Here is a 13,194-nt window from a genome sequence, read left to right on the forward strand (position 1 = left end):
AAACTTTAAAAATAATCTCAGTTCCTGTTTAAGAGTCTCAAAATTATAAATAAAACAATATATGTATGTATAAACTAAAGAGCTCCACCTAGAGTTAAAAAAAAATATTACTTAATGCACACAAATAGAAAAGCTCCATTCACCCATATCTTATATATAGTCTTTTTTGTTGATGTTGAAAATAACTACAAAATCTTTACAAAAAGGATAACTTTCTGAAATGTGAAATATTATTAATTAAAGGAGAAGTGAGTTTCAAATAATGCTATAAATTACTTACTTCTAAAAATTTGATAGTAATATTTGTTATTATGGATGATTTAGAAGCCATTGTCTTAAAGCAAAGTATGTGAAAGTTGGGATCATGTTTAAAGCATCATAAAGAAGATTTAAAAATGGATTCTTACCTGAACTTGTTGTGTGACCTTGAGCAGCTCACCTTCCAGCTCTGAATTTTCTCACCACTGAGGATTAAACAAGATCAGTGGTTCTCAGCCTGACTGCACTTTGGAAGTATCTGGGAATATCAAGAAATCAATGCCTGGGTCCTACCCCTAGAGATTCCAATTTAGTTGTCTACTATAAGGCCTAACGTAGTCGCCTTGAAAAAGCTCCTGGGTGATTCTGATATGCACAGAGGCTGCTTTGGATCAGCTTGGTCGATTGCACCCCCCAAACCTATGACTCTAGTTAGTGGTTCTTATGCTTTAAGTACTTCAGAGTCACATGGTAGTCTTGTCAAAACACAGATTGCTGGACTCACTGACAGCTCCCCTCATCCCCCGCCCCCCTGGGCTAGGGCTCCTGATTCTGCGGCAGCCCAAAATTTTGTATTTCTAACAAGTTTCTGAGCTTCCCTTGTGGCTTAGCTGGTAAACAATCCCCCTGCAATGCTGATACTACTAGTCCAGAGTCACAGTTAGAGAATCTGTCCTACATGGTGACCTCAAAACTACACTTTCCTAACTCCCCAGATTATTATTCCTCTATTTTATCAAACCACAGTATGATATTGTTAATTAGTCTCCCTGATTCCCGCCTCTCTACCTCCAGTTCTTAGCCCACACTACCAAGTTAACATCCTAACCCCCAAATTCTGTGCTGTTCCCTGACTGAACTTTTTCCATGACTCCCCAGAGCTGAAAGAAGACAAGACCAACAACACAACATACAGGATTTTCAGTTTGACCCCAAACGTCCTTTCTAATCTCAGCTTCCAATAGTCGCTGTCATTTGCCTGTGTTCCTGTCACTTGTATCCAAACGCACACAGAGGCTCAGTGCCTTTGTGCCCGGTATTCCCTTCTCCTGGCATGTCCTTATCCCACTTTCTCTTTTTGACATGCATGTTCTGTCTGTTCTGTGTGCCAGGACCTGTGCTAGGCTTGGGGAATTCGGGGAGAACAGGAAGACCCCTTCCCTTCAGGAGTCTTGTGATGTGGTGGGCATTGTAGAGCTGTGAACCCACACCATTACCCATCCCCCTCCCTCACTGTATATTTTCTCTATATTATGAAGTTTTTGACACCTTAAAAAAACCTTTCTGGCTGGAGACAGGCTGCCCCCACGGGGGCTTGCCAATTCTTAGAGATAGCCCTGAGCTTACCTTTAATGCAAACTAACCCCTCTGAGCCCTACCCCCTCCACTGGGCCCTGCATCCCAACAGGCAGTAATTCTTTCTCTTAAATATCCTTCCGGCTTCCCAGGTGGCTAGTGGGAAAGAATCCGCCTAGCCACACAGGAGATGCAAGAGATGTGGGTTCCATCCCTGGGTCCGGAAGATTCCCTGGACCCGGTAGAAAATAGCACCCCACTACAGTATTCTTGCCTGGGAAATCCCATGGACAGAGGAGCCTGGCGGGCTACAGTCTATGGGGTTGCAGAGAGTCGAACAGGACTGAGCAACTAAGCACTTACTTAAACATCCCAGGGCCAGATTTCAGGCAGCTAGGGACAACCTCTACAGTCCAAAGCCCTCCAGAATGATTCTGATAGCCAATCCTAAACTTTTCACATGCCTTGCCTTGCCTTCCTACAGATACCCTCAACAAAAGCTCTGGCCCAAACCTCCCCCTTGCTGCCTCCTGATTCCCCTGTGGTTGTCCCCTTGACTGTGCAAGGCATGCCTAGCCTTCTGTCTCCAGGACCTGTGAGCACAGTAAACTTTTCTCTGGAACTTCAAATAGGTGGCTCCATCAAACTGACCACCTTATAAAAGAACACTCACCTTGGTTACCATGGCTGGGAAGCTGGCTACAGCTAGAGATGGCCCATGTTGCACACACGGAAATGTGCTGCAGGCTGGTGGGGGCGGGTGGGGGCAGTGGGGAGGTGCGGAGTTTGCTTCCCAGGTAAAAGGGAATGGACCCAGGGCCATCCCCTCCTCCAGCCTTCAGCCACGGTGCTGGAAGTCGGAGCAGTCCTTTTACAACCATGAGGGAAAAAGATAAGAAAACCCCACAGACCCAGGCCCTGACACTGAGGACCAGCACACAGAATGCAACATCCACTGACCTCCAAGCCCCTTTACATCTAAGAAGAAACCCCCCCACCTGTTGGAGCCACTTGCTTTAAACTCTCACTATAGCTGAAAGCATTTTCTGGGGGTGGGATGGAGGATAGCAAGCAAGTAATTCCTAACAGCGGTGCTAAACGATGTGAAGAAGCAGAGCACAGGGTGGGTGAGAGGGGATAGCAGCGTTGAGTGGGGGTTAATCAGTGAGGCTTGGAGGTAAGGGAGGCAGAGGGGAGAGCGTCTGAGAGTCCTAAGAGAAGAAAAGCACGGTGTGGCGAGGGAACTGAAATGCCAGTAACAGGGATAGCGGCCAATGAGGCCAGAGAGGCAAACCCAGGCCCGCCCCCTCAAGGTAGGAGGGAGCACCTTCCACCGGGCACCCCAGCTCTCCAGTCCCAGGCTCCTCCCTTGTATTTCCCAGCCTGTGCTGAATTCACCTGCTTCCCTCTTTCCCCCAGACAGTCTGGACTTTTCACAATACCTTTCATCATTTTGTACCCTCAGCAGGGAGATGGAAAGACACTAAACACTCAATGAATGAAAAAATTATCATGATAGGCTATTTTCACTGTTTAATCCAATAAGAGGGCTAATTTATGACTGTTTTTGAGGCCCAGTTCTGCAGCTGAACCCTACCACCCACCCAGTCTGCCATCTTTACATGACTGGACGAGATGCTTGCCCCATTCGAACTTATTGCTGTTAAACTATTAGGTGATCTTCAGTGAGCCAGTCAGCTCTACAATTTCCTGATTTTCAAGTATTTTTTAAAAGCACAAAGAGCTTGATGTTAGCACCACAGTGAAAGAAAGAGAAATACTTCTATTAGGCATTGAAATATTATCCATATTTGTTTTTAAATAGCAGGATTAGAGTGGCTTTATTTAATTTCAATTTCTTAATTTTTATAATTGACTTGATTCACTTAAAATCATCCAATTGTTTACTTACAAATTACAAAGGCGAACAAAATTTTCTCACCCATGAGTCCTTATTTGACTCAGTAATTATTTGAAAAATAGTTCATAGACTATAATTAAAAGTGAATCACCAAGTTTAAATTTAAAATGCATTCAAATTTAAAATGTTTAGGAATCAACGATTTAAAAATATTGGGCAAAGCACACACTGTGGTCGGGGAGGGCAGCAGAGAACAGTATTTTAATGGTCTGTGTGCTAAGGCACTCAGTCGTGTCTGACTGTTCGTGACCCCCATGGACTGTAGCCCGCCAGGCTTCTCTATCCATGGGATTCTCCAGGCAAGAGTACTGGAGTGGGTTGCCATTTCCTTCTACAGGGAATGTAAACCATAGGCTTTACTTAATAAAAATGCATCGATACTGGCCCATCAATTGCAGCAAATGTATCACAGTAATGCAAGATGTTAATAACAGAGGAAGTCAGTTGGGGAGAGATATATAGGCACTCTCTCTAATTTCTGTTCAATTTTTCCGTAAACCAAAAACTGCTCTAAAAAGTAAAGTCCATTAATTTTTTAAAAATGTGTTCCATTGTGCGTTTATTAAATATGATGAAGTAAATTCACATATTTAAAGTGTAAATGTTAAAGCAAAAGTCATGCATCTAAGTACTCTTAATAAGGACGTTATATTGCAGAAGAAAAACAGCGACTTAGAATTTGAGCTCTAAAACCTGATATTAGAACTCTGACTCCACTGTAGATATTTTTCATGTTTCTAGTTTTCCAACAGAGTAACTGATATCAAGTAAGTTACATTAAATATTTTTTCCAAAATTACATTTTCTCAGTGAATTTTTGTTCTTCTGAAAAACGTCTGTCTTCCATATAGCCATAGAACATGTCATGAAACACACACACACACACACACACACACAGAGAACATCTAACAGAACTTTCTTAATAACACTATCAGTTTGTAAAAGGATTTAAATGAATAAAGTATAAAAATACTAGCAAAGCACTTTAAGATTCTTGGATGATAAAGTTAGGAAAAACGAGCAAGTCTATTAACATAGAAATTCATGCCACTAATGATCTGTCAGAGAAAAGTTATTTTTACAAATATTAAATAACTTTGAATCTGACACTACCTAATTATTCATGAAATCCATTGCTTCATTCCTATCCTCTTCTGTAACTGCTAGAAATTTAAAACAATGGCATTTTATAGTCAGAGAAAAAGGCTGCTATAATTTGACATTCCATACAAATGCTATTTGTGAAAAGATAAATACAATATATTGATGAATACATCTAATCTACTTCTGACTCAAACTAAACACATTTTAAGTATATATATGTTATCAATTCCGTATTGAACCATAGAATCTTAGTTGTTCAGGATCTTTGAGGATGTGGTCCACTGGAGAAGGGAATGGCAAACCACTTCAGTATTCTTGCTTGAGAACCCCATGAACAGCATGAAAAGGCAAAATGATACGATACTGAAAGAGGAACTCCCCAGGTCATTAGGTGCCCAATATGCTACTGGAGATCAGTGGAGAAATAACTCCAGAAAGAATGAAGGGATGAAGCCAAAGCAAAAACAATACCCAGCTGTGGATGTGACTGGTGATAGAAGCAAAGTCTGATGCTGTAAAGAGCAATATTGCATAGGAACCTGGAAGGTCAGGTCCACGAATCAAGGCAAATTGGAAGTGGTCAAACAAGAGATGGCAAGAGTGAACGTCGACATTCTAGGAATCAGCAAACTAAAATGGACTGGAATGGGTGAATTTAATTCAGATGACCATTACACCTGCTACTGTGAGCAAGAATCCCTTAGAAGAAATGGAGTAGCCATCATGGTCAACAAAAGAGTCCAAAATGCAGTACTTGGATGCAATCTCAAAAATGACAGAATGATCTCTGTTCGTCTCCAAGGAAAACCATTCAATATCACAGTTATCCAAGTCTGTGCCCCAACCAGTAATGCTGAAGAAGCTGAAGTTTAACAGTTTTATGAAGACCTACAAGACCTTTTAGAACTAACGCCCCCAAAAGACGTCCTTTTCATTATGGGGACAGGAATGCAAAAGTAGGAAGTCAAGAAATGCCTGGAGTAACAGGCAAATTTGGCCTTGGAATGTGGAATGAAGCAGGGCAAAGACTAATAGAGTTTTGCCAAGAAAATGCACTGGTCATAGCAAACACCCTTTTCCACCAACACAAGAGAAGACTCTACACATGGACATCACCAGATGGTCAACACCGAAATCAGATTCATTATATTCTTTGCAGCCAAAGATGGAGAAGCTCTATACGGTCAACAAAAACAAGACCAGGAGCTGACTGTGGCTCAGATCATGAACTCCTTATTACCAAATTCAGACTTAAATTGAAGAAAGTAGGGAAAACCGCTAGACCATTCAGGTATGACCTAAATCAAATCCCTTATGATTATATAGTGGAAGTGAGAAATAGATTTAAGGGCCTAGATCTGATAGATAGAGTGCCTGATGAACTATGGAATGAGGTTCATGACATTGTACAGGAGACAGGGATCAAGACCATCCCCATGGAAAAGAAATTTTAAAAAGCAAAATGGCTGTCTGGGGAGGCCTTGCAAATAGCTGTGAAAAGAAGAGAAGCGAAAAGCAAAGGAGAAAAGGAAACTCTGAATGCAGAGTTCCAGAGAACAGCAAGAAGAGATAAGAAAGCCTTCTTCAGCAATCAATGCAAAGAAATAGAGGAAAACAACAGAATGGGAAAGACTAGAGATCTCTTCAGGAAAATTAGAGATACAAAGGGAACATTTCATGCAAAGATGGGCTCGATAAAGGACAGAAATGGTATGGGCCTAACAGAAGCAGAAGATATTAAGAAGAGGTGGCAAGAATACACAGAAGAACTGTACAAAAAAGATCTTCATGACCCAGATAATCATGATGGTGTCATCACTAATCTAGAGCCAGACATTCTGGAATGTGAAGTCGAGTGGGCCTTGGAAAGCCATCACTACGGACAAAGCTAGTGGAGGTGATGGAATTCCAGTTGAGCTGTTTCAAATCCTGAAAGATGACGCTGTGAAAGTGCTGCACTCCATATGCCAGCAAATTTGGAAAACTCAGCAGTGGCCACAGGACTGGAAAAGGTCAGTTTTCATTCCAATCCCAAAGAAAGGCAATGCCAAAGCATGCTCAAACTACCGCAAAATTGCACTCATCTCACATGCTAGTAAAGTAATGCTCAAAATTCTCCAAGCCAGGTTTCAGCAATACATGAACCGTGAACTCCCTGATGTTCAAGCTGGTTTTAGAAAAGGCAGAGGAACCAGAGATCAAATTGCCAACATCCACTGGATCATCAAAAAAGCAAGAGAGTTCCAGAAAAACATCTATTTCTGCTTTATTGACTATGCCAAAGCCTTTGACTGTGTGAATCACAATAAACTGTGGAAAATTCTGAAAGAGATGGGAATACCAGACCACCTAACCTGCCTCTTGAGAAATCTGTATGCAGGTCAGGAAGCAACAGTTAGAACTGGACATGGAACAACAGACTGGTTCCAAATAGGAAAAGGAGTACGTCAAGGCTGTATGTTGTCACCCTGCTTATTTAACTTCTATGCAGAGTACATCATGAGAAACGCTGGACTGGAAGAGACACAAGCTGGAATCAAGATTGCCAGGAGAAATATCAATCACCTCAGATATGCAGATGACACCACCCTTATGGCAGAAAGTGAAAAGGAACTAAAAAGCCTCTTGATGAAAGTGAAAGTGGAGAGTGAAAAAGTTGGCCTAAAGCTCAGCATTCAGAAAACGAAGATCATGGGTTCTGGTCCTATCACTTCATGAGAAATAGATGGGGAAACAGTGGAAACAGTGTCAGACTTTATATTTTACGCTCCAAAATCACTGCAGATGGTGACTGCAGCCATGAAATTAAAAGACGCTTACTCCTTGGAAGAAAAGTTATGACCAACCTAGACAGCATATTCAAAAGCAGAGACATTACTTTGCCGACTAAGGTCTGTCTAGTCAAGGCTATGGTTTTCCCTGTGGTCATGTATGGATGTGAGAGTTGGACTATAAAGAAGGCTGAGCACAGAAGAATTGATGCTTTTGAACTGTGGTGTTGGAGAAGACTCTTGAGAGTCCCTTGGACTGCAAGGAGATCCAACCAGTCCATTCTGAATATCAGCCCTGGGATTTCTTTGGAAGGAATGATGCTAAAGCTGAAACTCCAGTACTTTGGCCACCTCATGCAAAGAGTTGACTCATTGGAAAAGACTCTGATGCTGGGAGGGATTGGGGGCAGGAGGAGAAGGGGACGACAGAGGATGAGATGGCTGATGGCATTACTGACTCGATGGACGTGAGTCTGAGTGAACTCCAGGAGTTGGTGATGGACAGGGAGGCCTGGAGTTCTGGGATTCATGGGGTTGCAAAGAGTCAGACACTACTGAGTGACTGAACTGAACTGACAGTAACTTAAAGCTTCCCAGGTGGTGCAGTGGTAAAGAATCTGCCTGCCAATGCAGGATATGCCGGAGACTTGGGTTTGAGCCGTCGGTTGGGAAGATCCCCTGGAGGAGGGCAATCTGCTCCAATATTCTTGCCTGGAAAATTCCACGGAGGAGGAGGGAAATTCCAGAGGAGCCTCGCAAGTTACAGTCCACTGGGTTGCAAAGAGTTGGACATGACTGAGTGAGTAGACACACACAGCACATACTACCTTACTATCCAATGAGTGAGATCTTCTGTAACATCCTTGACTCTTACCTACACCAGGAGTCTGAAACACTTTCTGTTAAAGGCCTGATAGGAAACACCTTGTGTCCATCCAGTCTCTGTTGCAAATGCTCATCGCTGCCTTTGTAGCACAAAAACAACAGCAGACAAAACAGGAACAAATGGGCATGGCTGTGCCCCCAATAAACCTTTATTTATAAAACAGAGAGTAGACCCGATCTGGCCAGAAGGCCACAGTATGCCAATGCCTGATATAGACCCCTCCCAGTTACTGATAAAATTCCATTAGATACGTTTTACACCTTCAGAGGAAAATTCTCTGCTGGGGGGACTGAAATAAGCAAATTCACCCATTGCTATAAATAAATATATTGCCTTCTGAAACAACACAGAACATCTCTCCTTTGCCTTGTATCAGTCCTTCAAATACTTGAAGTAAACAATCACGATTCCCTCAAGTAGTACTTTCTCCAGTCTAAATACCCCCATGTTGTCAAGCATTCCTTCTATTATGGCCCAGTTTTCCAGACCACGTGACCAACTGATCATCCTGTTGTATACATACCCGAGTCCATTACCCTTTGAAGTGCAGAGTAGAGATACATGACATATGGTTTTCAAAATATGCAGTAATCAAGATGGAATTTTAATTTTAGAATTTGGCTCACTGTCTCCAAATACAAATGTTTTTAGTTTCCTGGGGGTTTTGTTTCAACAAAATTACTATTTAGTCTTTAAGAAAAATATATTTTGTGTAGATATGGCCAAAGGTTAATGCCCAGTGTCATAACTCTATATATTAATTTTAAATGATTATCAAGAAATAGAAAGTACTTTTTGTTTCATTTTGAAACAAAAAAAAAGTGGGCTTAATAAAAGGATGAATTCAAAATGGTTCCCACACATCAAAAAATGTTGGCAGAACTTACCTCTACAATTGGAATCATAGTGCAGTTTACAAAAGAAAACCATCAGTCATTTTTTCAGGGAAAATGAAACACAGAAGAGGAAGAAAAACACACACACAAACACATACGTCTGCAGTGTGCCCTTGGACGTTTCTGGCCTGTTAGCAAGAAGAGAGCATGGTTGCTATAGTCAGAGCCAGGATAAACCTCTAAATGATGGTCCTTGTTTTATTTCACATTTCAATAACTTGGGAAGAGAACATATCCATGTTTTAAAAGATAATTTAGTTCTAATTTCCATGACTTATTATCATAGCATTCTAAAAAATGTTTAATAACTAGAAAAAAATAATTTCATATTTATATAGCTATAAATGCACTACATTTGGTCTGACTTTATAACCCATTTCTGTAACTTACTGTACTTTAATTGTTTGATAATTCAGTACCTTAAAAAGTATATTGCACATAGTAGATGCTAGAGGAGTAACGGGGAAGGCAATGCCACCCCACTCCAGTACTCTTGCCTGGAAAATCCCATGGATGGAGGAGCCTGGTGGGCTGCAGTCCATGGGGTCGATAAGAGTCAGACATGACTCTCACTTTTCACTTTCACTTTCACTTTTCACTTTCATGCATTGGAGAAGGAAATGGCAACCCACTCCAGTGTTCTTGCCTGGAGAATCCCAGGGAAGGGGGAGCCTGGTGGGCTGCCGTCTATGGGGTTGCACAGAGTCGGACACGACTGAAGCGACTTAGCAGCAGCAGCAGAGGAGTAAATTCATTGTTTAAAGTATAAATATTTTTATTTGTAGCAACATCACAATTTATGTTTGTTAAGTCTGACTTAAACTCTCTGGTGTCTGCTTCCTGCTTGCTTTATCATCACAAAAGCTCTCCCTGGGTAATCCCATCCATGTACAAGACTGCAAACACTATCCACATACAGATGACAACCAAATTTGTTTCTCCAGCCCAGTTTCTCTGCAGGGATGACCCAAATATCTGAGAGCCTAGTGGCACTTCCACCTGGACAGTCCAACTGCCACTAAGACAGCGCGAGCAAAGATGGAACACCCTGGGTGATCTCATGATAGGGAATGTTTGCTGATTATTCATTAGGTGCCATGTGCTGTGCTCAGTGCTTCATACAGATTTTCCCACTTAATCTTCACAGTGCAGTTAAACATGACATTTCCTTTTACCTGAAACCCCATTCAAATGATAGCATCCAAAATATGAAATATGTAACCAACATCACTCATTAACTACCTAGTATCCATCCCCTTGCCCTTCTTCCTGGATGAATTGGAACAACAATTTGTTCAGAGCATCAATATGTCAAACCAATTTCTTAGTCTTCTTTGCAGCAAGGAGTAACTATAGGACCGTATAGGAGCCAGTCTGTTTTGGGAAGTTCAGGAAACAACACAATCCTTATTCTTTCCTTCCTTCCTCCTGACTTAATGATGGATATTATGTGCAGTTGGACCTTTCCATTTTCTTGACCATCAGGGAAAGGCCAAGAGAAGCACAGAGACACTAGCCCTAATATCACTGAGCTATTGAACCAAGGCCAGTAACCATCTATCTCCATACTTGTTACTGAGAAAAATGAACTCCTGTATGTTACAACCATTTTCAGTATGGTTTTCTACCAACCTACTGCTGAAAACAGTCCTGTTAGGTACAAAGCTGTAGTGTGAATTAGAGACTTCAACAAACTAGAGTGAAGCAGGAGAAAACACACTAGAAGAAAGAGCAACAGACTAGGAGGAAGAGCAACTGCACAGAAAAACGAAGGATGTTACAGCCCAAGTGTCTGCAGCGTGTTAGCTGCTCAGTTGTGTCTGACTCTTCGAGACCCCATGGACTGTTGCCCACCAAGCTCTTCCATCCATTGGATTTCCCAAGCAAGAATACTGGAGTGGGTAGCCATTTCCTCCTCCAGAGAATTTTCCCAACCCAGGAATCAAACAAATGTCTCCTGCACTGTAGTCAGATTCTTTACTGTCTGAGCCACCTGGAAAGCAAAACCAAAGAGAAACAAGTTGACTTACGTCATAGAACCCATGGAAGACTGGGGATTTGGAGGCACCAAGGGACCAAAGTGCTTCACTCAATATGCCAACAAATTTGGAAAACTCAGCAGTGGCCATAGGACCGGAAAAGGTCAGTTTTCATTCCAATCCCAAAGAAGGGCAAAGCCAAAGAATGTTCAAACAACCATACAACTGCACTCATTTCAAATGCAGGCAATACTCAGAATCCTTCAAGCTAGGCTTCAGCAGCAGGTGAATCAAGAACTTCCAGATGTATAAGCTGGATTTAGAAAAGGCAGGAATCAGAGATCAAATTGCCAACATCCACTGGATCATAGAAAAAGCAAGAGAATTCCAGAAGAACTTCTTCTTCTACTTCTACTTCTGCTTCATTGACTACATTAAAGCCTTTGACTGTGCAGATCATAACAAACTGGAAAATTCTTCAAGAGGTGGGAATACCAGAACTCCTTACCTGCCTCCTGAGTAACCTGTATGCAGATCAAGAGGCAACAGTTAGAACCAGACATAGAACAACAGACTGGTTCAAAATTGGGAAAGGAGTACATCAAGGCTATATATTGTCACCCTGCTTACTTAACTTATATGCAGGGTACATCATGTGAAATGCTGGGCTGGATGACTCACAAGCTGGAATCAAGATTTCTGGGAGAAATAGGAACAACCTTAGATATGCAGATGATACCACTTTAATGGCAGAAAGTAAAGAGGAACTAAAGAGCCTCTTGATGAAGGTGAAAGAGGACAGTGAAAAGGCTGGCTTAATACTTTACATTCAAAAACACTAACATCATGGCACCTGGTCCCATTACTTTATGGAAAATGTGAGTGGTGGAAGAGCGGAAACCATGACATATTTTCTTTTCTTGGGGTCCAAAATCACAGCAGATGGTGACTGCACCCATGAAGTTAAAAAACATTTGTTCCTTGGAAGAAAAGCGATGACAAACTTAGACAATGTATTAAAAAGCAGAGACATCACTTTGCCAACAAAGGTCCGTATAGTCAAAGCTATGGATTTTTCCAGTAGTCATGTACGGATATGAGAGCTGGACCATTAAGGCTCAGCACCAAAGAACTGATGCTTTCAAACTGTAGAGCTGGAGAAGGCTCTTGAAAGTCCCATGAATGGCAAGGAGATCAAACAGGTCAATCCTAAAAGAAATTGGTCCTAAATATTCACTGGAAGGACTGACGCTCAAGCTGAAGCTCTAATACTTTGGCCACCTCATGCGAAGAGCTGACTCACTGGAAAAGACCCTGATGCTGGGAAAGATTGAGGGCAAGAGAAGAAGGGAGTGACAGAGGATGAGATGGTTGGGTGGCATCACTGACTCAACAGACATGAGTTTGAGCAAGCTCCGAGAGACAGTGAAGGACTGGGAAGCCTGGTGTGCTGCAGTCCATGGGGTAGTTGAGAGCCAGTCATGACTTAGAGATCAAACAACAACAACAATAGGGACTGCAGAAGACAAGACCTAAAGATTTAGCATTTGCAGCTCCCCAACAAAAAGCCAGCTCTCCATCAGTCATCACCATTCCTCAATTCAACAAGTCTGCAATTACATGTTTGAAAATTTCCTTATGAATCTGTTTATTCTTGGCTTTCTGTTCATATTTATGAGAAAGTCACTGGAATATGATTGTAGGGCAGGGCTGGATACGAAAGAGAGAAGCAAAACTTTCAGAAAAAAAAAAAGACAAGGAGGAGTGAAAGGAAAAAAAGAGAAACTTGGAGGAAACAAAAAGCAAAAAGCAGAAGAAAACTGCAAAATCACATTTTCCTCAAAGAAATATGAAAAAAAAAAAAAAACCAAGAACAAGGCGCTATGAAGTAGAAACAATCAAAATATTGGAGCAGAAACAAACAAAATTAATAGGAAGTTTGGAGGATGAAGTTGAGACAGTTTCCCAGAAAATGAAGTTTGGAGACTACGTGAGAAAAGTCAAAAATTAAAGGATCAGGGCCATGCAGAAATCTCAAAAGACGAGAACCATGAAGTGAGAGAGAGGAACTTCCCTGGAGTCC

General features: G+C 41.7%; 1 protein-coding gene across 9 annotated transcripts in view; it reads right to left on the bottom strand.

The window, feature by feature from the left end:
* Positions 1-13,194, bottom strand: part of ACYP2 (acylphosphatase 2) — a 183,289-nt gene that overhangs the window by 139,188 nt on the left and 30,907 nt on the right. For 4 of the 9 annotated variants that reach the window (XM_069583354.1, XM_069583355.1, XM_069583358.1 and 1 more), the window contains exon 4: positions 408-464. The exons of the other annotated variants lie outside the window; for them this stretch is intronic. In XM_069583354.1, the coding sequence (XP_069439455.1) occupies positions 408-464 (57 nt within the window). The remainder of the gene's footprint in view (positions 1-407; positions 465-13,194) is intronic. 9 annotated transcript variants of the gene reach the window in all.

The sequence above is a fragment of the Ovis canadensis genome, chromosome 3, assembly GCF_042477335.2.
Source record: "Ovis canadensis isolate MfBH-ARS-UI-01 breed Bighorn chromosome 3, ARS-UI_OviCan_v2, whole genome shotgun sequence".
NCBI lineage: Eukaryota > Metazoa > Chordata > Mammalia > Artiodactyla > Bovidae > Ovis > Ovis canadensis.